The sequence below is a fragment of the Chanos chanos genome, chromosome 5 (genome assembly GCF_902362185.1).
Source record: "Chanos chanos chromosome 5, fChaCha1.1, whole genome shotgun sequence".
Classification (NCBI taxonomy): Eukaryota; Metazoa; Chordata; class Actinopteri; order Gonorynchiformes; family Chanidae; genus Chanos; species Chanos chanos.
Window position 1 is genome coordinate 11,026,444 of NC_044499.1, and position 27,934 is coordinate 11,054,377.

The 27,934-nt window shown below is 38.4% G+C and overlaps 3 protein-coding genes across 3 annotated transcripts; 2 read left to right on the forward strand and 1 right to left on the reverse strand.

Annotated features, from left to right (window-relative positions):
- Positions 1-13,969: 13,969 nt before the first annotated feature.
- Positions 13,970-18,944, forward strand: dhrs1 (dehydrogenase/reductase (SDR family) member 1). The gene is made up of 9 exons (XM_030774029.1): positions 13,970-14,070; positions 14,619-14,771; positions 14,958-15,101; positions 16,131-16,210; positions 16,379-16,511; positions 16,710-16,853; positions 16,976-17,045; positions 17,277-17,357; positions 18,236-18,944. Exons 2-9 carry the CDS (start codon positions 14,628-14,630, stop codon positions 18,370-18,372), a joined length of 933 nt encoding a protein of 310 aa, XP_030629889.1. The 5' UTR covers positions 13,970-14,070; positions 14,619-14,627; the 3' UTR covers positions 18,373-18,944.
- Positions 18,945-19,367: 423 nt separating this feature from the next.
- homeza (homeobox and leucine zipper encoding a) lies at positions 19,368-24,422 on the forward strand. Its single transcript, XM_030775913.1, has 3 exons — positions 19,368-19,529; positions 20,966-21,076; positions 21,608-24,422. Exon 3 carries the CDS (start codon positions 21,636-21,638, stop codon positions 23,763-23,765), a length of 2,130 nt encoding a protein of 709 aa, XP_030631773.1. The 5' UTR covers positions 19,368-19,529; positions 20,966-21,076; positions 21,608-21,635; the 3' UTR covers positions 23,766-24,422.
- Positions 24,423-25,242: 820 nt separating this feature from the next.
- On the reverse strand, positions 25,243-27,652 carry LOC115812145 (RING finger protein 212B-like). Its single transcript, XM_030774633.1, has 10 exons — positions 27,553-27,652; positions 27,408-27,460; positions 27,213-27,287; positions 26,882-26,988; positions 26,697-26,769; positions 26,543-26,571; positions 26,360-26,403; positions 25,898-25,961; positions 25,312-25,395; positions 25,243-25,255 (listed from the first exon to the last, which is right to left on the reverse strand). The coding sequence occupies exons 1-10, from the start codon at positions 27,650-27,652 to the stop codon at positions 25,243-25,245; spliced, it is 642 nt and encodes a 213-aa protein (XP_030630493.1).
- Between the last annotated feature and the right edge of the window lie 282 nt (positions 27,653-27,934).

Consider the following 27,934-nt stretch of genomic DNA (forward strand, 5'->3'; position numbering starts at 1 on the left):
TTTGTGTATTACAAAAAAAATCTCACCGTCTATTTTTCCCCCCTGTCTTGCAATCTCATCCTCCTTATCTTTGAGCTGCTGTTTTTGTTTGGAGATTACATCATCTTTATCTTTAATTTCCTCCTTCAGTTCAGTAAGCTTCTTTTCTTTTTTGTCCAATTCCTTTCGTGCCTCTGACCAAAAAAAAAAAAAAAAAAGAAGACAGAGAAGATGAAGTCAGTATCTAAGAGAGGACCTGGAGCAGCTTCAGATGTATGTAGGCAAAAGAGGGTTTCCATTAGAAATGAACTATCAGTGTCAATAATCGTGCAGTAATGTCATTGATTGACAAGGGTCTACACATGCTTATTCTTTTCGTGGGAAAATGTTTTGGCGTTAGGAAACGCCAACGTCTAAACTTCAACTTAAACGTTTGGAAAAACGTTAAAGTATTTCTTTCTGAGACATTCCTTATTGTTTCCAGGTAAAAGGTAATCTCATCATCATAACAGATGACAGAAAATCTCACCGTCTGTTTTTTCTTTTGCTGTTGCAAGCTCATCTTCCTTATCTTTAAGCTGCTTTTTTTGTTTGGCGATGATATCATCCTTTTCCTTCATCTTCTCCCGCAATTCATCACACCCTTTTGCCTCTTCGCCCAGCTGCTTTTTCAACTCTGATGAAATAATGCGAACAAAAACAATGTCAAGTCATTATCATAGAGAAAATATGGTGCATTTTAAAAGGGATTAAATTTAGCAATAATCTTTCCATTAATTAACTTGCTGTAACAGCATCGACTGACAAATGGGAAGAAATGGTAAAGCGTTAGGGGGACAGCTGTAGTGAGAACATTTCCACAGAGGTGCATTGCAAACGCCATCTTTTGCAGTATTTCTTTTTCAAACATTTCCAATTATTTTCAAATTAGAAATGGTCTCACCATCTATTTTTTTCTGTTTTGATTCAAGCAGATTTTCCTTCTCTTTGAGCTTTTCTTCTTTTTTGGAGAGGGCCTCATCCTTATCTTTAATTTCTTCTTGCAACTCAACCAGTTCCTTGGCTTGTTTGTCCAATTCATTTTGTACGTCTGACAGAGAAGTGGGAACAAAAACCGCTCCAAATGGATTATGTATGTCAACAATCCTGAAATCAGTTCAACATATGCAATGACGTTTTATTGATAGGTGAGGTCCAATGCCAGTTAGGCTGAATTATTAAAACTGTGAAGAGTGAGCTGGAAGCCAAAAGAAATATTTTAGTTCATGCATTTCTCCGGAGCATGTATCTCAAATTGAGTTCCAGCTTTTGACAGGTTCCCATGATAATACCGAATCAAAATGAGAATTTTGAAAATTATTTAAAAGGAAGTTACAACAGTAACCACAGCATCATGTTACCTTTATTTTTGGCCTTTAGTGCGGCATACTCATCGTCCTTTTTCTTCAGTTGGTCTTTAAGTTCTGATTGAAAAGTAAACATAATAATAGGCTGAGCTGTAATTCTAGAATTCTAAATATCATTCAATGAACCTTAAATGTCACATATATTGAAATAATGGGCTGTAAGGCCAATGCAAACATGAGTAACATTTTATTGTTGGTCAATATAAATGTAAGAGGAAACTGTTTTTGTTGTTGTTGCATTTCATGATAATTATATATTTACCAGTTAATAAATAATCATCATCATCATCTGTTGAGTGGTGAACTTGCAATATGTAAATGAGCTGTGTGAGCCTTACCAGCGATTCGTTTGTCTGCTGTTGTTTTAAAATTATTTGAATCAGCTACGATTCCACTGATTTGCTTTTCCAAATTAACTATTTTCAGAACTGCAAAACATGAAGCAATAGTCAGAAATGTCCCTCTGACATGAGACTGTGCACAGAAAACATAAATTAATTTGATATATGTCTGTGATGATGTAAAAGCACTGATATCTTTTCACTGTCTGCTTAAAAAAACACTAAAATGACATAAATAGGGTAAATTGTCAGCAAAATTGGAATTTAACAGCAATAACAGTATGCATCATTATACAGCACTGTATTTGTATCAGTAATTAGAATTTCTGAGAAATACAGGTGAATTAAAAGTGGACTCACGCAGCTCTGCGTTCTTAGCATCAGACTTCCTCAATGCGGCAGTGGTCTCCGTCAGCTCCTTCTTCCTTGCATCAAGTTTCTTTCTCAGCTCTGTGACAGAGATTCAATTTGACAAATTATATATGACTTCATAAAAAGTATATCTTCATCTATACATATCTCTCTCTTAGCAAATGAGTACTACACCTGTCACACCATTTACCTTCAATCTCAGCGGAGGCGGATGCTTTGAGGTTCTCTAGTTCAGCTTCTATCTTCGCATTTTCCCTCTTTAATCGTTCTATCTCTTTTGCTGAAGATTGATAGGAAAAATAATATGTTTTATGCAGATTATGCAGCAAAGAACGGATATCACAAGGGATGGGGAATTGTGTTCGGGTGTTTCTTGAGGCCCAGGACATCACACAGAGCGTTGGATTTAAAAAAAAAAAGTATTTCTAAGTGATGAATGTAACATAATGGACTGGAATAAATGAGGGCGTTTAGTTATTGGTAAAGTTATAGTGTGACTTACTTAGCTTATCAACGCCACAGTCCCTCAACTTCCATTCCATAATCTCTTTATTCTTTTCCTCCAGCTTCTTTTCAAGATCTGAGTGTCATGAAAAAAGTCCACAGTGTCACAAAAAAAGGTATTGTTCAGTGCTCTGAAGAATTCTCTCACTTTTGTGTTGTTTATTAAGTGCGCGATGACTGAAGTCGACTGACATATTTTCACGAGTCAATAAGGAGATTATTTATGCTACTCACCAGCAATCTTTTCATTGTATTTCTTCTCTCTTTCTGCCTGTACCTCTGTCAGTCTGGCCACTTCATCCATTAATTTAACAATCCGTATTGCTGCAAGGAACAATCAGGGAATTGACTACGGTTATGTTGAAACAGCACAACAGTTGACAATAAACATTTAAACCAATGCTCTACAGGCTCTACAGGCAGAAAGCTGAGGATAGTGTAGACAGTTTGACAAGATGATGTTCAAACTACAGTCTGGTGCTGATTATTATGTTTCTGGTTCCATTACCAGGTTCTGATTATTATCATGATAATCTCTGGTACGTTTCATGCTTAGATACACATCTCCTTCATTGCATTTTCTCTGATATTAACGTGGGAGAAACACATCACTTTAGCCAGTTATGAGGCCTGACTTGGCGATATACTAGCCTCCGAGAAAGCTGTTTTAACAGATACCAAACTGATCTATGAATTTCTGAAAAATGAAAGAAAGCTGTCAAACGACTAGACTACATGTTGAATTCATTCTTTATGTAATCTGGAAGAGTGAAAAAACAGAAGGAAGGACATATGTGCAGCACATTAATGAGCTATTTGCTTAACTCACTTAGTTTAGTTGGCTCGTCAGTCTCCTCTCCAATTGAATCAAGCACGTCATCCAATTTCTTTTCCAGTTCTGTGTCAAGGGAGATAAATCTGTTATTACTTCTGATAGTACTACAGAATGTGTAGCTGGATATGTTTAGAAGAAATCCAAGGACTGAAAAGTTAAAGAAAAAATACTCTGCAGACGCAAGTAAATGTCGATATGCAGTATTTACCAGCAATCTCGTGTAAAAGGTCTAGCGAGGGGTCTTTCTTTTGTTTCTCCCAAAGTGTTCTCATCAGCACAATCATGTTCATATCTAAGAGGAAAAAAGCACTCCAGGTCACAAATCTGAGCCATACTATACATTCACGCGGAGCAGTGGAACCCGTTTGGTATAGTGAGTAATTTTACTTTCAGTGTTGCATGTGCAGCGGGAAACTAATAAGCTGTTGTATAGTGGTGGTTCAATTTTTTTATTTATACTGATTCTATCACAGTGCTCAAAGAAATATGGGGTGCTTGTACATTGCAACATTTTCATTGATGCTACTCTTGTCTACCGTATGAAAATTTAATTTGAAGCTGCTGATCCTAATTAGTATTAGCACAACACAAATGTTCTCTTTGATCTTCACTATGAAATGAACTTGTCTCCACAAAACAGTGTGTGTTAAATAGACACAGATAGATGATACACAGTGATGCATTAGAAGAAACATATTTGTGGATGTTTATTTTGTAACTGCCATTAATGATAAAGACAACACGTTCAGACATCGACTCACATTTCTTTGAATCTCCAGCTTGTTTTTCCAGTTCTTTCTTGACCCTTTCTAGCTCTTTATCCTTTGCTTGCAGCTTTTTCTTCAGCTCTGTGAACATACCGAGTTCCATAAAAGGGCATGTAAAGGGATACACATTTTTGGATTCAAATTTTATTGAAAAAAAAAAAAACCAAACAAACCACTGGACCATGGATTTCACTTTACCATTAGCCAAAAATACAGTTAATTTACACATGACCTAAGATAATGAAAGGACAATGATTAATCGCATCCCCAAATCTTTTTCCATTGGAAAGCCCATATTGAGGCGTCTTTAACAGACAGTGAGGAGAGGAACTGTGGTACAAACCATCAATATTGCCTGTTTTTGCCTCAATGCTCTTCTTCAGGCCCTCCGTTTCAGTATGAAGCATTTTAAGTTCAAGAACTGAAAGGGCAAAGTGGCAGAATTGGATTAACGTCTTTGTGTACTATAGAACAAACTATACTATAGAGCAAAATTGTATGTATCTGTGTTTATTTTCACCAGTTTAATTATCGATGACTGATTGAATTATTGATCGAATAACTGTTATTCATGGTCACATAATAAACACTTTTTTATCATATTTTATTTCATAGGTAATTTTCTATAACAAATTGTAATAACTGGGAAACTAATTGTAAAACTGTATAGGCAAGTGCAGAAAATAAAGTCTTGAATGTTACCACCCTGAAATATGTGGTAGTCCATAAAAGTGACCGAACAAGGGATGCCGCAAGGTGTAAAAACTTTAATATCTTCCTCTACACTTACCCAGACTGGCGATTTTGTCTTTCAGCTTATTAGCAGTTTCTTCAAAATCTGATCGCAACTCTGTTAAACACAAATATGATCATTTTGAATCTTTCATTCCGTTGGCGTTGTGTAAACATGACAGGATTTGGAAACTCAAGAAATAATGAAACGCTGTCGTTCTGAAAAACTTAAATACGATTGAAGCGCTTTCGTATACTGACCATGTTGTCATACTGGATGAATTCAGTGGAGCAATTCATTTATGTAATGTAACCTAATAATTTCTCATCACTTGCATCCCTCATACTCTCGTTTTATTTATTTATTTATTTATTTATTTATTCATTTATTTTACCGGAAGAAATCTGAGTAAATGAATGCATCAAAAGGTAGTTGTTAAGCATAAAAAAGACCCATCATCTTAACAGTTACAACAAAATGGATATCACTCACAGTCTTTACAGTCCAGCTTTTTTAAAAAAAATTAAGTAATGACTTGATTTCTTTTAATGGTAACAGAACTTACATAGTCAGCACTTTAAATTAAAGCCCTCTTTGATTTCAGTTTGTTTGTCAACAGACCACGAAAAAAAGGCATCTCACCATCAGTGACCTCCTGAAGTGTTTTGCACTCTTCGGTCTTCCCCTCAAGTTGTTTCTTCAGCTCTGCAAATAAATATCATGGTCTTTTTTGGATAATCATTAATTACTATATCTTTTTTCATATTCTGTAGCTACACTTTATGTAGGTCAGACTTAGTAGAGACTTGTTTCACCTTGAATTTGGTTCTGCAGCCGTTCAATCTCCCCTTCCTTCTCTTTCAGCTTCTTCTGCAGGTCTGATAGAGTAGATAGGTAAACTGGTTTGTAAGTCAAGAATTCCACCACATTTCCAAAATGCGTATAGGACAACTACTCTAAAGTTAAACCACAACTTTATTATCAAGATATTAATACATCACCAGATATTTTGGAAGCCAACACTACTTTTCCTTGTTTTTCGTCATTTCTTTATCTTCTCAGTTTCTTCAGTCAGATGAATGATTCTCTGAACCGAATTAATGCTTTTGGAAAAGCATAAAAAGATCGTTACACTGTTACATATCTCACCTTCGTACTTCTTCTCAAGGCTACTGCATGCTCCCGAACCACTTTCCAGCTGCTTCTTTAAAGCTGCAGATAGGGAAAAAAAACCCATCAGGTACCATGTTCAGGTATCTGTCTAATGCATTGTTCTTAAAACAAGCTTATTTAAAACAAATAAGTTAGACTTACACTCTATTTCAGACTGCAGCTTCTTTGTCTCTTCTTTTCTGGCAATCACTTCTGCTTGTATTGCTAATGTTTGATAAATATTACAACCCATGGAATATTATCAGACATGTGTACTTTCTATTCAGTAACACCTGCATGCATTTACAAATAATTTATTAATTGACCTATATATAGGACTTCATTAAAATATTTTCATTGGTTAGTCACAATAGATTATGTACAGGTATCTGCAGTGTGTATTTAATAAGTGATCTAAATGAATTGTCATCCATCATTCTCCCATGTAGCTAAATTCATATCTCACAGGTGTGATAAGGCACATACAGTTTTCACTTCTGGATGCAAGGCAAGACAATGAGCTTTTCAGTGATTAAAAAAAAAAAAAGCTCACCTGCAGCCTCACTTTCTACTGCTACCTGTTTCTTGAATGCATCAAGCTGAGAAGATGAACATTTGAGGCTCATTTGGCTCTGCAATGTAACAAGTTTGTAAACTGGAAATAAAAAATACAATACATTTGATTAATAACTGTTCTGACATGGAACATCTTTGGGAATCTCAAAGAATTATCCAGATTCATACATAAACATCCTCTCATTCATTTTCATACATTTGTCATGTTAAGCACTTTTACTTACTCAGCTCCTGGTCTGAACCTTTCCCCGTCTTCAGCTCTGATATCATTTTCTCTAGTGCCTTCAGTTTTTCCTGCCACTCTCTTGTCTTCCCTGAGTAATGCAGGGTAAAGAATAAATGAATAAGATCTCAAAAATTATTTTTCTGCTTGAGAAAGCATCTGTGTCAACAAAATATTCCAGGCATACACACAACAAAAGCATCAGCTCACTTCACTCTTAAATGCATTTACAAAATTTTCAGTACCTCCAATGGGAGAAACTTTGGCTTCCAAAACACGCAGTTGTAGTTGAATGTCCTTCATTTCACCTTCCAGTTTTAGGATCTCTGCCTCTAAGAATTCAAAAGGAAAGACTGAAGTCCATTCTTTACTACAGCGTCTCTATTCCCTTGAAATGAGACTTTTGGCCTGGGGGGGGGGGGGTGTCTTTAATATCATAAAAATTTAAAGAGATATTTTAACAGTAAAATAAATGCACTAGCATGCATTTTCATCTTTTATCCTTGAGTCAGTCTAATTCTCAATGTGACTGTTGATGCTACAAAATTGATGTCTATGGCATGGCATTTCTGTCATTTTTGAAGGGCAGCTCTCCATACCACTGGTTGCATCCCCTCGGCGCCTTCTCAATTCCTGCAGCAGTTGCTTCAAATCTGACAAAGACAAAGGTATTTCAGGGCTTACTAACAAATAGTTCAAAGTATTATGTTATGTTATGTTATGTTATGTTATGTTAGTTGGAGTAAAACAACAACATTTCTGTGGAGATCATCAGATGATGCACACTCACCATCAATGAGGACCCTCGCTTTGTTCAGCTGTGTTATTTCTAGCTGTAGCTTCATTACATCATTTTGCAGTAGATATATTTTTAAAGCTGAAAGCATAAACAAGAAATCTTACTAAAAACAAATCACACCACAGCAGAATGTATTAGAGTGCTCAAATGTGCTTTTGCTTTCAATCTTTAATCTTCAAAGGATTTAAACATGTAATAAATCTCAAAATTGCTTTGTTATGACATTCCCAGCTGACATCTATCTGCGCAATATATATATATATATATTTTTTTTTTATTTTTTATTTTTTTTGCAAGTACAGAACCACAATTTTTTTTACCTATACTTCAAAATCCCTCAGTTTTCAGTTTTAACAAGCTTACCTTGTTTGGCGACATCGCTCCCCTTAGTACTCAGTTCCTTCATTTTGTTCTCCAATTCTTTCTTTAATTCTGTTATTCAGAAAATATAATGTACATACAGAATAAATTAATCACATAGTGGAAAAAAAAACTTTTGTTGTTCTTACAAATAAAAAGTAAGACCTTTAAGAAATAGTTCAAACTAGACCTTACTCACTTCCAAGTGTCTCTGCTGCTGAACCGCCAGTTCCACTCGGCAGGTTTTGAATCTTTTCCTGCAGATTTGTTATCTCAAAAACTACATGAAAAAGGGACATTTATTTAAAAAAAAAATTCACTCAGTTTGAGATTTGAAATATTAAACCGCATAAATTATGAACCATTAAATTTGACTTACTCAGATGCAGAATATCATTTGCTTCTGTGACCTTCTCATTCTGCTTCTTCAGCTCTTCTTCCATTTTCTTCAGCTTCTCCGTGAGCTCTAAGAGATTTAAAAATGCTTAAAAATACAGGGGATGAATGAAACAGACAAAGAGAGATAGCACTGGCTCATACCTTCAGTTTTTTTGGGATCTTTGGCAAATTCAATCTCCTCTCCCTTCAGCTTGATGTACTCTTTGAGAATCACCAAAACTGCAGAGAAAGGTTAGTTAGGAGAGCACTCTTATATAACATAAAAACGATCAGGACACTATTGATTAAATTAGTCATTGTTATTTTTTTATGTGTCCTTAATATACAGCCAGAATAAGAATGGGAATAGGTTTCTTGAAGAATGTTCATTCAGTTCTTTTCTATTCTATTTTACGTGTATAGTTATTTTTACACAAGCATTGTGATGAGGCAGCTTTAGAGGATTCCAGGCCCGAGACTCCCACAGAGCAAGAATTGTGACAAGGTAAAACTTCTTTTGGCTAAGGTAGAGAGAAACTTTGTGATGAGCAAAGATTCAAAAGTGAGAGCTCACCCTCTGGCCCAGCAATGGGTTGTTAGATAATGGAATTAGAGTACTTTGTTTGTTTTAGGGAATGTAGCTCAATTGGTTAGGTGCAATGTGAGGGTTGGGGGTTTGGGCTTGGCTAAGCTACGATTGATGTCAGCAAGGGTATGCGCTCAAATAAAGTGCTACACTTGCCAAAGCCAAGTTCTTGCAAAGGGCACTGCCTTAGCCCCTATACAAAAAAGGGGAGTCCCTGGCGTAAAGCAGGAACAAAGTCTGTTTTAGGGAATAAGGGGACAGAAGAGTCATGGGAAAATTAAATATATGTTAAAGCATTATTTGTGTAACCACAGAGACCATGCAGATCAGAATTTATTAGTGATGTTTAAGCAGGAGTTAGGTAAGTGATAGAATTAGAAAGCATATACTATATAAAACCATGCAGCCAACTAAAGCACCATTTCAGTGATGAGTTCCATATACCTTCCTTAACAGAACCACTGGCGTGACTTTCCAGCGCATCAATGATCTTTTGCAATTGAATGTGAAGATCTGTATGGTACACAATCAAAAATAATTGATTAAAACCAGTCTAAAAGTACTGTATGTGCTATACATTGACCTGACTTGAGACATAAAAATCTATGGGAAGTCACCTTTACACTGAAATTTGACATATGAATAGACCCTAAATCAGCTCGTGGCTTTCTTAATTCATTTAGAATTCTGTTTACATTGCAAACGGCACATGTAACATCCTACTCTGAAAGTGCTGATGATAAGTATTTATTTTAAACAAATATTATTTGAAATTAATGCTTGATTAATCCAGAAAGTTTGTACAGTGTAGACACTGTGGAGTTGACATCTTTGCGATCCCTTTCTTTGTAGCTGCTTTAGTGATTTCAATGTACTTTTAGCTGGTTTTCAAGGGAATGTTATTGTTGGACTACAACTAGTATAAACTGAATGCTAAAGAAGGAGCAGGCTGAAGTCAGATGGAAGAAAAGATTTGTGTCTTTCAAACATTCATCCACTCTCTGGATTTGTATTTTTTTTAAAAATATATATATTTTATTTCAGTCCCTCTCAACGGTAGATATCGCTTTCTTCATTGCGTCTGCTTTGCTCTTCGTGGAGTTTAAGAGAGTTGTGCTTCCGAATAAATGCACAAGCTCAGGCTGAGTGGGGTATTTCATTTTTATGCCCCTTGAAGTCAGTAAAGTTACACAAAACATCCAGGTTCATTTGCTCACCATGTCCTGAAGCAGATTTCAGTTTCTCTTTACAGTCCTCTAATTCCATTTCTAACACTGGGAAAGAAGAACGACAGAGTTATTATTTATGACTGAGACTGCTCTGTCAAATTTTGCATAACAGGAGTTAGATCGCAAAGAGACGCCTGAATAAGCCAAAAACACACATTGATACATAACCGTGACATTGAATTGAGACTTAAAATTTCATAAATCAATCTGACTATGAGATGTAATTGTATATGTACACATTATTTTGTCCATATTTATGCTTGGTTTTAGGGCCATGCTTAGGGCATCTGTATTATTAAATCGCCTCTTTATTTCTTCACATATAGGAAACAATGAATGACAATAGATTTGCTATTACTAAATGAGCTGAATAACTGAATTTTATATTTAATAATTTAATTGATATTCAGTGGTAAAATCCGACTTGAACTGCATTTGAAGAAAATGTTCTTACCATCACAAACATTTATGTATGTTGTCTAAAGAAAAAAGTAAAACAAGTCAGTTTGAATATATAAATATAGTTCAGAATGCCAGACATCATTGGAAGGGAAATATAATTTAGATATTATTGGATATGACAATATGAAAACAAAATCATAAAATGTAAGCACACAAATGGAAACATCTCACCTCTATAACTGTGATCATTTTGTCTTTGTTTTCTTTTGCTCGAGGACCATCATATACCTGTAAAGCATTTACACATTTACATGTATACACACACACACACACACACACACACACACACACACACACACAAATTTACATGTGCAAAAGATATAGATGTCCACAAAGAGAATGATACCTAGAATTTATGCTTGTAGATAGTTATTGCCTTTCGTTTCATCTTGAGGTCAGTGTATAATTAAAGCTTGTGTGTGTGTGTGTGTGTGTGTGTGTGACTGTGTGTTAGATCTTGTCTGTGTGTCTCACCGTCAGATTATAGAGACGCTCAATTTCTGCCCAGTCAGTCTTGTCACTGAGAGGGATGTCACCAATTCTAACTGTAGAGAGCCCTGGGGGAAAATATACAGATTTTAATATGTTAAAACCTGTTTGATAGAGATCCTTTTCCAAATTTGATACCACACTCAAAGTACAGCTCTACATAATCTCTAAACTATGATGCTTTGTATAACCTTCAAAAAGAAGCTGATGCCTCGTGATGTGCCACTCTAACATACCGGGAAGGGCAGTCTGAGAGAGTAGAGCCTCAGATAATTGACAGATTGGATCTCAAAATGAATACCAACTCCAAAATGATGTGACAACCCCAAAAACAACAGACCGTAAAACCCCATATTACTCATTTTAACTCGCCTGCCTATCGACAATCACCCTTTCTTCATTGCTTCTTAACACGCACAGCCGTAAGTGCCCTTAATATTCAAGTTAAATACGTAAAAAAAAATTAACTCCTTATACAGCTATTTGTGTTTGTAGACAATTATGGAGATGTGCAGAACGCAGAGCAGCTTACCATGCCCCAAAGTGAGTTGGTGTAGCAAGTAGAAGAGAGAGGACAGGATGAGCCCTTGTGTCCAGCCCATAGCTGCATGCATGATTATCATCTCACTGTCCTCGCTGTGGTACTGTCCTCTTTTATATAGCTGTTGTTTCTAAAAGTCATGGCCCTGCTTATTTCACAACAGACTAATCTCAAAAGCATCTTTTAACTCTCTTGCTTGTGGGGCGGATGCAGTAGATTCTTTATTATTATTTCAAATGGATCTAAATCCTTGTTGGTATTTTTTTTCCAATGTATTTATGTTTCATTCTCCCCTTCCTGTCACTGACTTGAAAGACAATGTGACGATACAATATGGTTTCATACTGAATTTCAAAAATCCACACAAACAGAGAACAAATGAGACTCCTTGTTCAATGACACACGATACTGCTAAAAATATATTAACCATATTCACAATTCAGGGTGGTACAACACATAACTTGACATCCATCTGAAAGAAAGGGAGTCTCTAAAACTCGGTAGTCAGCTCATGTTACTAGTTTATTATTCAAAAACAGGAACTATGAATTACAAAATAGTTTATAATGAAGCAATTTAAGATCATTATCTTGCCAAAAAGACACACTTGCAACACAGTACACAGGGTGGAGGTGGCACACGAAGAGGATGTGTAAAATTTGCTTATTTCATCTGTCTGTTGTTTCAATTCGCTTCAACGTATTGCCCGGTTATAAAGAAAGTATCTAATTATGCTGATAAGAATTCGGTTGTGGTACACGTCTCTTTTAATAAAGCTTTTTTCGACCTGAAATGTTTCGACAGATTTACTGACATCCAATACGGCAATGACTAATTAATTTAACAGATACGCTTCCTCAGAAAAATTGTCTTACTGTTGTTCACCTTTGTATGCGTTCTTGCCGCAAAACATTTCCTTTGAAAAATTGCTTATCTCCGCGTATCCCAACCTTGGGGTCTCGACAACAGGTGGGGTCGCCTGAAATATCTCACAACTGATCCATACAAAAATACATGTATACATTAAATTTTATACATTAAAGTCTTGGTTCTTTTTGGAAGCACGTATTTGTGTGAGGCCAGATTTGATGCACTTGTGAGCATGAAGCCCAAGTACCGTTCCCGACTGGATGTGATTGCAAAGATGAGATATGCTGTCTCTCCTACCGAACTTTGACAGGTTACAGCACAATGTGCAGGCCTAACCGTCTCATTAACTAGGGTCAGATAAATAAAAGGTGTAAAATGAACTCTTACTAGTAACATTGTATTTCAAAGTAGTCCATACAAATCAAAACGTGTCTATGTTGTGGATGAATGGGGTCGCTAAGGTTTTGTGACATCAAGGTGGGGTCACCAGCCAAAAAAGGTTGGGAACCCCTGGTTTATCTTGAGGAACTGGGACCCAACGCCTTTCAGTAAGCAAAATTTGTCGCACTCCCTCTTCAATCCCGTCCTCTGCAGGTGGACGAATTTCGTTGCGTTGTTAAATCATTTTAATTTCAACAGACCAAACATGCGCTACTTTTGAGACAGTTATTTACGAGATGTGGGTTCATGTTGGTGTCTCTGTTTTTCAACCGAACGGGCAGACATCAATCTGTTCCGGGGAAATCATACATGCAACGACAACTGAAACCCATGTCGGGTACCTGTACTGTTGTGCATCAAGGAGAATATTTTTTTTGTTTGTTTCTTCGTTTCCTTGTTACTTTGGTAATACAGTTCACCTGTATGCAAAATCTGCATTCAATTAAAAGAGAGTTTGTCCACTGAGTATGATGTGCCATTGTCGACTATTAACAGCAAAAAAGAAACAACAAAGGGGAACAATAGAGGGAGGAATCCCGAACGAAACACACCGAATTACCACGTGGTAAAGGTGACAATCGACTTTTTAACCCTAAACTAAACCACTGGTCAAACATAAGTTATTTCTTCGTAAAGGTTTTTTTTTAGAGTTCGGACTGAAAAAATACTTCTTTTTATTTCTTATGAACACACGCGTTTATCACAGCTAATAAGAACATGCCCAAAGAGCGAACATTGCAGCAATCAGACGATGTTACACAACGTTCCCAACTGTCACAGTTTCATCGATTTCCTTGAGACACGTCTTCCCCAAGATGACAAGGCAGTTTACTCCGTCCAGAAATCTCCGTGCAAACTAGTCTCGGTGAGAGTGCAAATTTTGTAAACGTCATTGCTCGTGTACTGGACAGATTACGGTAAAGCGCTGCAACATTCCTGTTGCTTATCAAGGATTTATATAAAACTTTGCCCTTTTGGTTACAGCACGTTTTCGAGTCGCTCTATCGTAAGGGAAGGCTTTGTGTTGGTAGGTGTATATTTTGCGTTTTGCCACAATTTGCAACCAATTATGTGAACAACTGTATTGTGGAAGCTGTTGGACAACGCAAAGAACTTGTCATACGAAGTTCCTTAATGTAGCAACTTAATGGTTTTGTTGTGGTGCCTTTTGGACGTGACGCCGCAGTTCTTCCTCGGCATGTTCTTACTGCAGTGACAGTGTAACTAAATCGCCAGAAATCATTCGATCTAAACATTGACGTATGTCGGATAGTCGATCGAAGTAAACCTGTTAAAATCTTTTCCGAGATACCGATACGGCGTGTTTATGTAACGGGTATCAAGAGATAAAGGCAATGCAATGACTTCAGATTGTCGGGTGATGGCGCATTTGTTCATGAAGAGGTTTTTTTTCGATAAACAAGCCTCGTATTTTTCAACCTGTATACATTACTTAGTTGTATTAAATACGTCACATCAAATGCATTAAAGTGAATATTACTTTGGTGGAGGTGGGGCTCTTTAGAACCTCCTCATGTTAAAATAGTAAGGATGTGGTATATGTGTGTCTCAAAGCATTAGCAGATGGCACTCTCTGGGTGGGTTTGTGTGGTGACTGGTGCATCACGGGGCATTGGCAAGGGAATTGCCCTGCAGCTGTCAGAGGCTGGAGCTAAAGTATACATTACTGGTCGACAGGAGAAGACGCTTAAGCAGGCTGCTGCTGAGGTGGGGACAGAGCAAGATTTGATATCATAGACATATTTCAATATTCAAATAGTCTCATTTTTACGTACGAGTCCCAAATTTTTTGGTCAATTCTGTTCATATGTGGAAGAATCACTAACAACTGAACTAGAGTTTAACTGATTTGCAATCTTTGTGCCCTGTTGCTTTTTATATTTTGCACTGTAGGTTAGAGAGAGAGGTGGCCAATGTGTGCCTGTTGTGTGTGACTCATCAAAAGATGATGATATCAGGAGCCTGTTTGAACAAGTTGAGCGAGATGAAAATGGCAGATTGGACATCCTGGTCAACAATGCCTACGCTGGTGTGCAGGTACTAAATCACTTTAAGAACTTAAAAGACATTTTGCATGAACTTTTCTTCCATGCAGGTTTACAGTCAAAATGTTGTGATGTAAAACAAAAGGAATAAAATAGTACAAATAATCATAACATCCTCCTTTTAGGTGAAAACCGTGAAAAAAACTTGCGGTCTGACATGTCTGATTGTCTGGAATGATGGTGTCCAAGTGCAATATAATTCTTAAACACTGTCCAGAATAGCATTCATTAAACAGTTAAATTACAAAGAGTTTATTCTTTATATAAGTTTTATTATGTAAATGCTGATGATATCTTTGTGGTTCTTCCAGAATACTAGAATGCAAAATTAAGGTTATGACATAGTATTATCTATAAGTATAAGAATTGTGACATCTGATGTTTAAATCTGTTTATCACATGCATTAAATGTATTGTTTTAAGTTTACTTTATTTGTCCACACAATGGGGGAAATTTGACCTCTGCATTTGACCCATCCAAGGCAGTGATGATGAACATGCAAGCACAACCTGGAGCAGTGGGCAGCCGCAGTGCAGCGCCCAGGGAGCAGTTAGGGGTTAGGTGCCTTGCACAAGGGCACCTCAGCCGTGCATATCGCCCGTGTTTTCCTGCCGGTTCGGAGGCTTGAACTGGCAACCTTTCGGTACCAGTCTCGCCTCTCTAACCTCTAGGCCACAGCTGCCCGAGGGAATCCTTTGTGAGTAACAATGATCTTATGTTTATATTATGTAAAGCCTGGTAAAGAACCGGCAGGAAACATCCACAGCTGAGGTGCCCTTGAGCAAGGCACCAAGGCACCTAACCCCCAAGTGCTCCTGGGCGCAGGTTTAAATGCAGAGGATAAAGTCACTGCTCACTGTTCACAGTGTGTGTGTGTGTGATCACAGGATTCTGTTCTCTTCTATGGTGAATGTGGCGCGTTTTTGTGTGAGCACCACTATTACTGAACTTTCTGCAGTGCTCAGTATTTCATGAAGTAGTGATTTTTGTTAAATGTATTCTGTCTATTTGTGCTCACAGGCCATTTTTGAAAACATGGGGAAAAAGTTCTGGGAGATAGATCCAGCTATTTGGGACTCAATCAATAATACCGGGCTCAGGTACTGAAGAACTTTGATGGTATCTGGAACTCTAAACGCAGTTTTGGAAATGATCACCAAACTATTACTTAGCTTTTAAGAAAATATCATAATATATTTGAACTGTTTCAAAAGCTTAGATTAGGAACATGTTGCACAAACATTGGCATCAATCTCCCTGTCATTTAGGGGCCACTATTTCTGTGCTGTTTATGCTGCGAGACTCATGGTTGCACGCGGTACAGGCTTGATAGTCGTCATCTCATCCATGGGCGGACTGCGTTACTTCTTCAATGTGCCTTATGGAGTCGGCAAAGCTGCAGTAAGAATCTTCTATTTCCGCTGAAGTTTTTCTCTCATTTTCAGTTTGGCATGCTGTTGACACAAAGTGAACAAGAATTTAAGTTGTTCAGCAAAATGGTATGGTTCAACATGCAATTACACTTGCAACCGTCCTCATATTTTTTCTACCTTTACCTTTTCTTATGTAATATGAGACCTAAATTGATGTCACTCTCAGTGTGACAGAATGGCTGCAGACACAGGAATAGAGCTGAAGAATAGAGGGGTTGTCTCAGTCAGCCTGTGGCCAGGGGCAGTGCAGACTGAATTGATTTCTCAATTTGTCCTTCAAAAAGAGTCAACCACAGGTGTCGAATCTAAGGTAACTGCACAACATTACTCTTATGATAAAATTTTCAGGGAATTTTGAAGATATAGATGGTCAAACTAACTGATGAAAGTTGTTACTGATGCTAACTGGATTTGTCTTTGTCACCTTTTCAGATAAAAGAAGCATTTGTTAATGGAGAGACCCCAGAATTCAGTGGGAAATGCATTGTTGAACTGGCCAAAGGTAAGATCTTTTGGTGTATAAAATGAACTACCATTTAAAACTATGACAACTGTCTTATGTTAGTGGATACTGTGACAATATTATGTGTAAATGTTTGTATATTAAATTTTACATCTCAATCAACTGATGAGAATATGAGGATTTTAGTCATCCTGAGTACCAATACCTGTCTGTTTTAGACACTAGCTTTACGTGAATGCCTTTGTTTTGCCTTTCTTGATGGTCACACAGATAGAAATCTCATGTCGCTGACTGGGAAAGTTTTGATGACATGTGATCTGGCCAGGCGCTATGGGCTAAAAGATGTTGATGGTAAGTCAACGTATATTTTGCACATTACATTTAGAGATGTACAAAGATGGACTTTGTCATTTTTTGATAAATGTGCAGATTACATCAAGTCTTCCGACTGAGTTGTCCCTCAAGTATGGTCAAACCTTGCACTTTCTTCAACAAAACAAAGGAAGGAAGGAAGCAATAACTTAGGCTTATGAGGACTTTATTGCTCGGCTGTCACTGAACTATTAATTCTGTTCATCGTGAGACAATTCCAGTTCTTAAGCAGGTAATGATTATTACAGTGGCCTTGTGTTTGCAACAAAAATACTAACTGCGCTTAGAGTAGGCGTCCATCCTTTTTCATCGCCACAGTGTATGTAGATTTTTCTCCACTGCAACACAGAACATGTAATTAACTTAATCAGGATCCTGAAAACTTCTTGCATGAAAGAGAACCAGACATATTAGATTAGGTCGAAGGAAAAAAAATGTTACAGCTCTTGAGAGGCACTGCCTACTTCTGCTCTGAGACAGCAGCCCATTCTCTATTAGTGAAAACTAGAACTTTGGAAGCAAGGGTAATGTCTTAGTGCTAGTCACAGGACATTGCATTTTTTTTTGCACTCAACATGCTTGTGTAGTCACCGATCAATAATATATGACCTTCTTATCAACCATGAGGTTAACTGCATACTGTGGACTGGGTTGATTAGAAGTTAGTCCATCAGTTTTAAAGAAAAATACATTGAATATGTAAATCAGCAGAAAACTTATTGCTTCAGTACATTTTTCATTCACACGCAGGCACACATGCACAACCTGCTCTTCTATCTAGGTACATTAAGTTCATCACATAAATAAGAAATTACTTAATAATTCCATGTGGTCTTTCTCTCTCTCTCTCAACTTAGGTCGTAGTGTGGTAGACTACACCACACTGAAATTTCTCCTGACACAGGTACCATACCTGTCCTGGCTCTCCACCATCACCCCGTCATTCATCAGAGTGCCACGCTTTCTTTTGTCCCTGGCCAGTGGGAAATTCTGAGATCTCTCTGCTTTTGATATTTCTTTTGCCAACATGGGACCAGTGAGAGGGAATTCATTAACACCTATGTAGATGTATTTTGTATGGGAGACGTCTCACAAAATAACACACAGATACTAAAAATAATGATGACATTATTTTTTTCTCGGTGCTTTTTACAGGAGACAGTCATGACTGACTGGCAAGATTTCAAGGGATTCATGTCAAATGTTTTTTCATGCTAACATTTAAGAGCATTCCAAGCAAGTAAACTAGTGTACACATGTCTCTACCCTCAGTCATGTGCAGGTGCAAACATTAATGGACTAAATGACTAACTAACTAATCAACACAGAATTTATGTGCTTAAAAGAAACAATATAAGGATATCCACAGCCGTTTTATTCACACTAGACTGGTGCTAGTAGTACCACTTTAAAGCCTATTTTTTTCTACTACATGGGAGGAAATGAAATGGTTGCTTTTCTTAGCAAACACTTAAAGGGGTCTGTGAGCAGGTCTGTTTGTTATATTGTACTTTTGAAAAAATTCTGAAAAATAATAAAATTTTAATAACCACTCGGCTACACTCACCTAGTGTCAGTATTGCACTATTAAGTTGATCGCTACTCATTTAAAGGCTTGAGTCCATAATAAATACAAGAATTTGATTATTTTGATTAAATAATAAACATGATGATTTAATCCCCTTTGATACTTACTGACATATATTTAAGAAAAAAAAGATAGTAGATCTATTCAAAATGCTCTCGCTAGTTAAACGGTTTTTTCTACCCCTTGCACATCACGCTTTGTACGTTTTGTCTGGCACGCAAACTTGCCTTTGCCATATCTGGTTGAACAACAAAATATTTTTTTCATGATTCTGAACTTTCTTTGCACAATTTGATGCTGAACTTCACTTTGATTGACAACGATTGAATTCGTTCTTGTTGCGGCGGTTCCTCCAATCCCTCTCTGTCCTATTAAGGATTGGTGCACCCTCACCGCCGTCACTGCTGAAGATTGGAGGCCTGGTCTACGAGTTCCTGGTTCTCCGACTAGCCTCCATTTGGCCGGACAGGGGACAACAGTTTAGGGTTGCTCGAACAAAAGCTTCAACGGGCCACAGGACGGTTGTATTAACGCCGAAGACGCACATTTAGTGTGTTTACAGGGTAGGTGATTTTTTAACCAGCTTTTTTTCTGTCAATAGTTGCAATTCGCATTCGACTCGAAAATATATTGCCGAGTTTTGTTGAAGTTGAAAAAATTTGAATTTGGAGATGGTTTTAGCTGCGTTTGAGGCAGCCGTACGCCGAGTGCTATAAGGGTCAGAGGGACGGCATTGTTTTTCATCTCGTTGTGTCCTTAAAACGTTTACACACTGAGGTGAAAGGTGGTCGAGGTGGATTTTCCCGACCTAACGGTATTTTACGAAATAAATTTATCTGCTGTATTTAAGTTGTTTTATATGCTGCTGAAGCGTGTCCAAGTGAGACCGCCAGTGCAGTTTGACCAGTAGTTAACTACGACACAAAAGGACAAGTATAGGCTGTGGGGCATTGTTATGGACATTGTTGCGGCTGGAGAGGTATCGTCATCCTTTGAATCAGAAATACCATGGACATAAATTAAAATGAACTAAGCGAGTGGTTTGGAAGGGAGGGACAGATTAAGTTTGACCCATCTAACGTTATGGCATGCCGGGTACTTCGGAGGCCATCTCGAGTTTAAAGCCCACATTTAACTGCGTCAAAGTTCTGGAGCTAAGCTAATTATGAAAAATGGGAACAAATATCCTTCTGTCAGTTCTGCTGTTAGGAAAACATCATAGTGTCTCGTAGATGCCCCTTGCAAGTTTCACCTATCTGTGGAGCCAGTCTTCTTTTGCTTTTAAAACGTGGTAACTTAGTACATGACCACTAAGTTTCTTTATAAAAGAATTAGAACGTAGTTAACACTTAAGAATCCACTATAGTGTAAGGCTAGTTTTCAAAAAATAAAATAAATAAAAATAACAGTAATTGCAGCTTTGTCGGGAGCATATTAGTGAATATCGGGTCGTGACACAAAGTGAATGAAGTTTTAGCTCAAGTTCACGGTGAATGTATTTATATTTTTGTCATTACGATCGCCTTGGACATGGTATATTGCAACAAAGGCTACCTAATCACTAAAGTAATGGCAGTTTAAATCCTGTTACGTATGATACTGGGATAAGAACATTTTTCGTCACAACATTCATCCACAATGTGGTATGTGGATGAATGTTAACAGTTCCTCTGGTGCAAAACTAAATGTGATGTTTGGTTATTTTCTTGACAATGCAAGTAAGCTTTTATTGAAAAGGTAGGCTGGATTGGTTGGGGAACTTGCTTTAAACTACAGACGTGTCTCTATAAATCTAAAGTAGTTTCTGCCTAGGTAATATTATTTCTATTTTATTTCAGAAAGATTCTCAAAAAGAATGTCAATATATCTGCAGCAGTTTATACCATATAAATCGGCAACCACAGAGTAATGCTAAAAGTTATGTGTGATGACTGAGTATAAAATATTTAAGTTTAATATTTGTTAACAATAAACACTAACTTAAACTTGTCCCCTGTAGAGAGAAGTCCATCATCTCACTGCCTCCTTCTGGAGGTTTGTTGAACTCTTTCCTGAGAACTAGAGAGTCAAGAAAGGAGCAAAAGCAGAACAAAACAAGCACGGGAAAGGGGTAAGTGAGGGGCAAAGCGACAGACCCCCACCCCACCCCTGTTTTTCAATGAAGTCTGCCCCCATAGTCTGGAAATGGTGGGGGATGGGTGTGCAATCCAGGGGGGAATGTATACGACCAGTTTCATAAAGGGGTAATGTAGTGTGGTAGTGAGAAGGGGGAAGGGGTAACATCTGTCCTCTCTAAAACTTTTGGTTGGAAGAAGTCAACAGCAAGAGACAATGCGCTATTTAATGACATGCAGAATTTTTGAATTGAGTTGCACATTCCCTGTAAAGAAACGTGAGATGTAACCTTTGTGCCATACACACCAGACACCCTTTAAAGGAATAGACCACTTCTTTTTTTTTTTTTTTATGATAACCGTATTTGTGTTATGCTGTATTAATTTTCTACAACAAAGAGCTAAGGTTACAAGCGAAATTCATTAAAAGAATTTTTGTTCATTAAACATGCTGCAGCAGTTTTTAGATCTAACAAAAAATTTAAGATAAGTTGACTAATCTTGATTTGTCTTTTTATTCATGGAAGGCTGGAGCAAAGGAGGTTGACATCTCTGATGGCGACACACTGTGACAGTACCAGAGGGGTTGGGATAGATGACGACATTAAGGAGCCATCTTCAAAGGGAGCAGAGTCAAATAAAGAGCGAGAAGAAAAACATGCCAGTCCTAACCCCAAAAAGGCAGTTCACCACTCTAACATCAATGGAAAGTCTCACCCAAGTCCCCCTGATCATAGGGCGACAGACAGAAATGGCACTGAGAAAGAGCATGTAAGCTTTAGCACCAACCATAACTCAGTGGTCTGTCTTCCTCTGGTGTCAGAGGGGCTGAAGTTGGTTTGGACTCAGTCAGATCAGACCCGGGAGTTGGACACTATTCCAGAACTTGTACAGGCCTTTAATGTATTCCCTTACCCAACGTCTCGGGAGGTGAGCGCATTAGCTCGTCTCTGTGCTCTTCCGCTTGACAAGGTTAAAGTGTGGTTCATGGTACAGCGGATTAAATATGGCATCAGCTGGGCTTCTGAGGAGATCGAGGAGACACGTCGCAAGCTGGCAGGACCAGAACGTGTAAGTGTAAACAAAGTAGAGGACAGTAAGATAAGGAAACGGAAGAATGGATCTGAGGAGTTTGTAGAGGATGACGACGATAAAGAGGATTCCCTCCTCCTCTCCCCACGTTTTCCATCCAAAAGACCGAAAAACGAATCACCCGAGCCTGCGAAGTTGCCCCCTGCTGTCCCACATTTCCGTTCATCTCTCCCGCCCCCTCAGGACTCGTATTACTACCGCCACCCTGTGGACACCCCAGCTGCAACACCAGTAGCAGCTTCTCTTAGTTCTCTGGAGTCTCCTCTTGCCTCCCAACAGCAGCGGCAGGGACGTTACAAAAAGTCCAAAGCGCAGTTGGCAGCACTCCGGAGCAGCTTTCTGCGAGAGAACTGGCCTGACGAAGCAGAGCTCCGACGCTTACAGGAGGAGACGGGTCTGAGTCGGAACGAGATCCGGAAATGGTTTAGTGACAGTCGGTACCAGCAGAGGAATGGCCGTGCAGGATCTGGCTTGACCTCTCCCTCAACCACCCATGGAGTAAATAGTGAACCTCAGTCTCATCCTCTCTCTCTTGCCCCTCAGCTTCAGCCTCTTTCACTCGTTTCTCATGGGCCACGCAATCAGCAGCAAAACGGCGTCACAGGAAAGGTTCATGGGGAGGGAAAAGGCATTCGTGGGAAAGGGATGCGAAGCGGTGGGTCAAGTCATTCCCATTTCTTCCAGCTTTTCCTGTCCAACACCCTTGAGGCATTTGGTGAGAGTGCCACTGGAACTGACGAGGGTGAAACATCTGCAGAGGAGGTCTCGGAAGAGAAGCCTAAAGATGAGAGTGAGATCCTCAGGGAAGAGGAGGACAATGAGAATGAGGAGTTGAGCAAGGACTGCGTCGTGCCTGTGACAGAGCCAGAGCCAGAGCCAGAGCCCCAAGCACCCGCCTCACCTTCTCCATCCAGCCCCTCCCCCTCTGATTCTGCTGCCTCACCTAAGAAACGCACTTCCACTAAAAGCAGCTCAGCACAGAAACCCGCACGCTCAGCCAAAGCTAACAATTCAGTCACCTCATCACCTCTTTCTAGTCCCTCTTCCACCTCCCGTGCACTAACGCCTGCTGGCCGCCCACGGAAAACCAAGGAGCAACTGGATGTGCTTAAGCAACACTTTCTGCGCTGCCAATGGCCTAAGAGTGAGGACTATACACAGTTGGTGGAACTGACAGGCTTACCCCGGGCAGATGTCATCCAGTGGTTTGGGGACACACGCTATGCTGTGAAGAACGGGCAATTACGTTGGGTACGTGGTGTCCGTGACCAAATCCTTGCAGAGATAGCGCTACAGCAAAATGGAGGAGGAGGAGCTGGTGCCAAAGACTCAAATAAGACCCCTAAAAATGGCAGCAGCCGCAAACGCAAGTCACATGTGAATGGTGGATCAAGCACACCGACATCAGCAAAAGACTCTCCAGATGTTACTCCACTGGAGTTGTATCGTACACAGATAGGTGCACTGCAGGAGAAGGACCTGGATACCCTCTGTCGAAAGTCAAAGATGAGCTATCAACAGGTGCGGGACTGGTTTGCTTCCCAAGATAGTGAGCTACTGATGACTAATTCAGAGCTCAATGTTACTGATTGATAAGACCTTGGGGCTATGTTGACAATTGGTTACCCTTTAGTCTCCTGTTAGATACTGTCTCCCCTGTTATTTGTAAAATGTTGGGCCAGGACTTGCCCAAAGGTATAGTATGACAGTTGATGTTACCAGCTCAATATTATGCAAGCACTGCAAGACATGCTAATATGACTGTTTGACTACATCAGTCTTCCTAGCTTAAGTAATGCTATAATAAGTACTTGCAGAAAATATGCTGTATCCCTCCCCTTAATATTTCTCCTACAGATTAAATTTGTCCATGCGCTTCAGGGATGTTTCTTGTACACTGGTTGTTCTCATTTTTAATGTTTTCTTAAATGTTTTTTGTATATATTACCGTTGGACAATTTTCTAGAGCCTGGAGTTGTAGCTCTTCGTGTTGTTATACAAATACAGAATTTAATATCTTAATTAATCCTCCACTCGTGACTGTAGAGTAGTTATACATACAAGAGACTTGACAGAGTACTGAGAGCTTTTATGTCCAGTATGAAAAAGGCTACTGTCTGCAATTATTTTCCATTCTCAAACTTCACACTACGACCCCATTAACAGATCTACATGCTCTGCTTTAAATTATAATAACAGATTGAAAACTTTAATACTGTCAATGTGTGCCTTACAGTCTATTTTGTGAAACTTTTTTTGTACTTACTGAAAGCTTTCAACTAGACACTGAAGCATTCTCAGATTTATTTTTCTTTTAACCAATTCAACCATTAATGCAAATGGGCATTGCTCTCGGACTCTGGCAAGTCTGGAAATTTCTTTGTAGTCAGCGACACTGACTTAGTGGAGCATGTTCTAACTTAGTTGTAGCATATATGCATACTTCAGGACAGGATTAACAGTTCAGCTGCATTCCACTGGATTAACGTACTTTATTTATATAATTTTGTACATAGGACACAAGTTCTTATATCACATAGACTATGAAATTGAAGACCAACACTGCATTTACCGACACTAGACACTGCTGTGTGAGTATGGCATTTGGAACCAAAGTCTCTTTCTCTACCCGATTGTGAGATGAAAGCTAGTTAAAAAGGATTTAAAGAAAATGTGATCCACAAAGTGAACAGATCAGTAACCCTTTGTTTGTAGTTGCCTTTTGTAATAAACTGGACAAAGTGCAGTTCGACCTTAACCAGTGTTGTTGTTGTTGGTGTTTTTTTTTTTTTTTTTAATAGAATAAAAGAGAAATCTCAACACAAACACCTTTTCTTACTTCACAAAGGGATATGTATGTATATGGTGTGTTTATGGCAATGTAGATTTAGTCCAACGTGCTCTCCCTTTACATGGAGATGAAGCTGCTCTCCATGCCAGGTTTTCACTTTAAATCTTAGTAATTTCATGTGTTTATTACTGAACCAGCTGAAAAAAAAAAATTGTTCTGTTATAAGGCATACTACTAAGACATTTTAAATGTTGAACAGACAGGAAAGTTTCCAATAGCTCAAAAGTGAAAGCTGGAAAAGGTGTGTTAGAGAGGGGAAGCAAAGAACACAGAATATTACCAGAGTACTGTCCATGCCATGGGCGGGGTGACTGAAGTGTTGACCCTGGTATGAACTGGAACTGAAAGTTATTTGGGGTCATGTGGCCTGACCTAGCGTGAGAGTACAGAGACACTGAATGATGGGGATTTTTTTTCTTTGTCCAGGTCTTGTTATTCTTTATTAATTAAAAAATACTTTACCTAGTGGGTGTGTTTACAGAGATGGGTGTCCCTTCAAGTGAAGGCAACATGGTTAGTGATGCAATATGCAAGAACCTCATAAAACAATACATACTTTAAGATAGTCCCATAGAGCCAAATAGTGTTTCTTGTTGCTTTTTAGGCATTACATTATAAAATGATTTAATAAAGTGTTCAAACTTCACCACCCCTAGAACTCAGACCACACATGTCAATTTTACCATACTTACTAAATCCACGTTCCTGCAAAGAATTAAAACTGGACCCTGAATTGGCAGAGCCTGGGGGAGTCTGGTCAATGCAAGGAGAAGTGTGTAAATATTCAGTCATTTCACAGGAACAGAACAATATGATGTTGTAATGCTGAAACATAGTGAGGGGAAAATATTACTATTCAAGTGTTGGTACTCACTGCCAGGCTATGACCTGAGTGGATGTCTCTGAACCTTTCCAGGATATCTCCAGATTGGCTGTGGCTGTCAGATGTAAAACAAAACAAATTCCACAGTTTCAATGCATTTTGAGAAAAACTGATAATAATCTCACTCTCATTGCCTTTGGATTTTATTTTAAATTCTGAGTTAGAGACGGCTGTCTGTGCTTTTAGACCCATAGGGTAGAAGACTTGAACTCCTGGTTGAGGAGCCTTCATCCATATTACTATCAAAGCTAAGACCTAAAAGCACCATGTTAGAGCATGTGGGGGGGGGGGGGGGTCCACCTACCCCAGACTTCGGGAACGGGGAGTAACTATATAAGAGCAGAGAAGAAACATGAGATGTATAGACAGTGTAAGTGTTTCTTTGATATAATACATTTTGACAGTCTCACAAAGCGTTGCCTCTTTTAAAAGCAAATGAATGCCCCTTCTTACCAGGGGATGTAACAGCCACTGGAAGAGACATCCTTCGAGTGTTTCTTTTGAGGGAGAGGAGCAGAATTTCTTGATTAATGTGACATAATTAATGCAACATACTCAAACCATTCTTAAAAGACATGCATACATAAGTAATACCCAATAATCACGTGGTCATTAATTATGGTGCAAGCATTTTACCCATTTGTTTGAAATGTCCCTGGTGATACCTGTAAAGAAAGAAATGGTGTCCACATCAAGTTAAGAAAAAGTCTGGAGTGAACAAGAGATGACATACAAAAAAAAAAAAAAAAAAAACATATAAAGTGATACACAAGAATCAACACAGGCTCACTGGCAGTCTCAACCTCCTCTGAGAAAGTGGTTTCAGAAGTTCTGCGTTCTCTCTTTTCAGCTCCGACACTTGTCTGGTAAGACATAAATTCGACATGAATGTGAGGAGAAAAAGAGAATTTTTTTTAAAGGGTAGGATCAAAGTGTTGATTATTGAAACGATTCATAGGATTAATTGTTTTTCACCTGTAACACTGATCATTGACCTCCTTAAGCCTTCTCTCCAGCTCTGTGGACTTGTGTCTAAAGAAAGCTATGACTCTTTCTTTCTGTTTGCGTTGGAACAGATCAATCTAATACACATACACATACATCTTTAAATGCCACGCTTGAAATGTATTAGTGTGCAAATATGTAAAGGTGTGTGCTTCAGTTATAACAATCATTATGTTTTCTGAGGATATGGACATTTATGCTTATATACACTCACTGGAGTAAGCACAAAGAAGCAGTAGCTTTCATGAAGAACAATATGTAAATGAAATATTACAAGTGTTATTTCATTAAGTATTACAACCTGTGCAATGTGCTCCATTCGAGTCTGAATAAGTTTCATGGGGTCTTTGAAAAAGACCTGCTCTTGAGGCTTCATCTTCTCAAGAAATGATAAGTGTGGGTTTCAGAGACAGAGGAAATAATTATGAATTTGGAGTGTCAAAAAGAGAAAAAGCACTGTTTATTTTAGAAATACATCGAGTCTAACACCACTAACCTGCTCAGATATTGGAAGGTAGTTGCAGTTGGTGTGACACACAGAACATTGCTCTAAGGGGAGAGATAAACTAACGTGATTAAGAAAGGTCAACTTCAGTATAAATGTACAACTGAAATCAGAGGAGATGCGCAAATATCCTTACTAAGATTTATGCATCTCTCGCAGAATATATGACCACAGCTGGACACAGCGAAGTTTTGCCCAGATGTCTGAAAGCAGGCGTTACAGTGGAACCACTCCATCCCAAAACCTCGGTATATGGGACAGTGGGATCAAACAGAGTATATTTTCAGGTACATTTATCATGCCAAAATATAACATCAAATGTAACATATCATACATGACTTTATGGTGCTGTACTAATTTGAAAAAGTATGTTTTCATATGTATATTTGGACGTAATTAAGATAACCTAAATGAGACCATTGTCATACTGAAGTAATCAAAAAACGGTTGTGTGATAGTTAAGCCTTGCTATGCTAGTTAGTTACCACTGAGTCAGAGCCTTCCAACGGCTCTGCACT